This window comes from Apaloderma vittatum, unplaced genomic scaffold (assembly GCF_000703405.1).
Source record: "Apaloderma vittatum isolate BGI_N311 unplaced genomic scaffold, ASM70340v1 scaffold22068, whole genome shotgun sequence".
Lineage (NCBI taxonomy): Eukaryota > Metazoa > Chordata > Aves > Trogoniformes > Trogonidae > Apaloderma > Apaloderma vittatum.
The window spans coordinates 1-1,717 of NW_009732705.1; the positions used below are offsets into that span (position 1 = coordinate 1).

General features: G+C 39.0%; 1 protein-coding gene across 1 annotated transcript in view; it reads right to left on the reverse strand.

Moving 5' to 3' along the window:
• Positions 1-1,188: 1,188 nt before the first annotated feature.
• DHX36 (DEAH (Asp-Glu-Ala-His) box polypeptide 36) overlaps positions 1,189-1,717 on the reverse strand; it is a 16,988-nt gene continuing 16,459 nt past the window's right edge. The window contains exon 24 of the mRNA XM_009875629.1: positions 1,189-1,374. Coding sequence (XP_009873931.1) covers positions 1,189-1,374 — 186 coding nt within the window. The remainder of the gene's footprint in view (positions 1,375-1,717) is intronic.

The window sequence follows — 1,717 nt, forward strand, 5'->3', positions numbered from 1 at the left end:
GCCGGTTCTTTGCTTTTCCCCGGGAGGTTCCTCCTCCCCTTGTCTGAAAAAGCACCTGGGGGTAAAACATACTGACTGGAAGGGAGGAGGAAGGTTAATTTTTTTTTTTTTTTTGCAGCTGTGCGATAGTAATAACGAGCTTGGCCTCCTCTGCTCCTCATTAAAAACCAAATTTCACCTGAGCCGTTTGTGTTCTCGCCTGGTGGCTGCGAAGCACAAGAAACAAACAAAAAACCCAAAGCCCAGGAAAGGGGTTGTTTTCCAGGGAAAAAAAATTAAGAGCTTTGTTCCTTGAGGATAAATGTAAAATCCTGTTCTAGCTCCAAATACCCCAAAACCAGCCCCAGGGCTGGAGGAAACAGCAGCTGGATCAAAACGGTATTTTCCAAAATGGTATTTCCCAAACTCGAAACCATGAGCAGCACTCGCAGGTAGCTGGAAGCACTCCAAACGTTAAGCACAGATGAAATAACACTTTAAAGAAAAGTCTTTTAATGCAATACTATAACCCATACATAGACTTTAAAACAGAAAAATCAGAAAGCAGTGAAACCTTAAAGTGTGTTCCATCATGACTTTTATCTAACCGTGGTTCCTGTTCTCTGAAATTTTAGTTAGTACTAAAGTCAGAAGAGGAGAATATTTCTGAAGTTCGTTTCCTCCCACAGCACAAATTTAACAAGTGTTTTCAAGTTTAATTTAATTAAGCTTAATTACCTTCTGTGGATGTGTGGTGAGACGACTGCTGCACAGCTGGAATAACACAGTAATTACTCACCACTCCCAATTAAAAAAGTCATTTGAGATGTTTCTACCAATAGCAAGAACAGTTTAAGTCTCTTAAGCAGTACTTTAGCAGGGTTTAAATATCTGTTACCTGATGGGTAAAAAAAAAACACAAACCAGAACAAAAAAAAGCAGCAAGCACTACAAGCAGGACGAGACCCACACATCACCTAACACTGCCAGCATTGCCTTTCTCTTATGTCAAAAGCTACACCAGACACAGGATACCATGCATATACAGATACTGCCAACTATTTTGAAATAACTGCTCTTCAGTATGAGGGAATTACCAGCTTACCCTAAAAAAAGTTCTTCCTTTCTAGCTAAATAAATGCTATTAAAAAAAAAAAAACCACAAAAGAAGGTGAGTATGTTGGTTTTATCAATACAGGTGAAAGTGTGTCAACTATAGCGTTCACTCTGGAACCGTGGAGCATAGTTTCTGGCACTTTCGTTCTCCTGTGTTGTGATTAAGTCTATAATAGCTGTCAGCACTGCTGTATCCCTGGATTTAATATCATTCCAGTCCACTGGATGTGGGTTTTCTATTTTTTCTTGTAGAAGATCATCGAGCTCTTGTCTTAAATTCTGGAAAGGGTTTGTTAGAACGAAGGGGAGGAAAAAAAAGAAAAAAAAAAAAAGACACACAATTAGAGTTACACAGAGCAACATTTCTACAGTAAATTCAAGTCCCTTGGGCTCTTTGTTCTCCTGTCAGTTCAGGATCAAAAGCTGTTTCTCAAAAGCCATCAGTTTTACCTTTTATGACAGACACCATCTCTGGATGTGATGACCTTTAACAGCCTACACATCCAAGAGCTGACTATTTCATGGTTTAAAATATTTGTGTTTAAAAAAAAAAAAGTCAGATATGATTTCTCGGACCTACTATTAAACAGAACTCTATTCAGCCCCTCCTTCCCCTGGAACT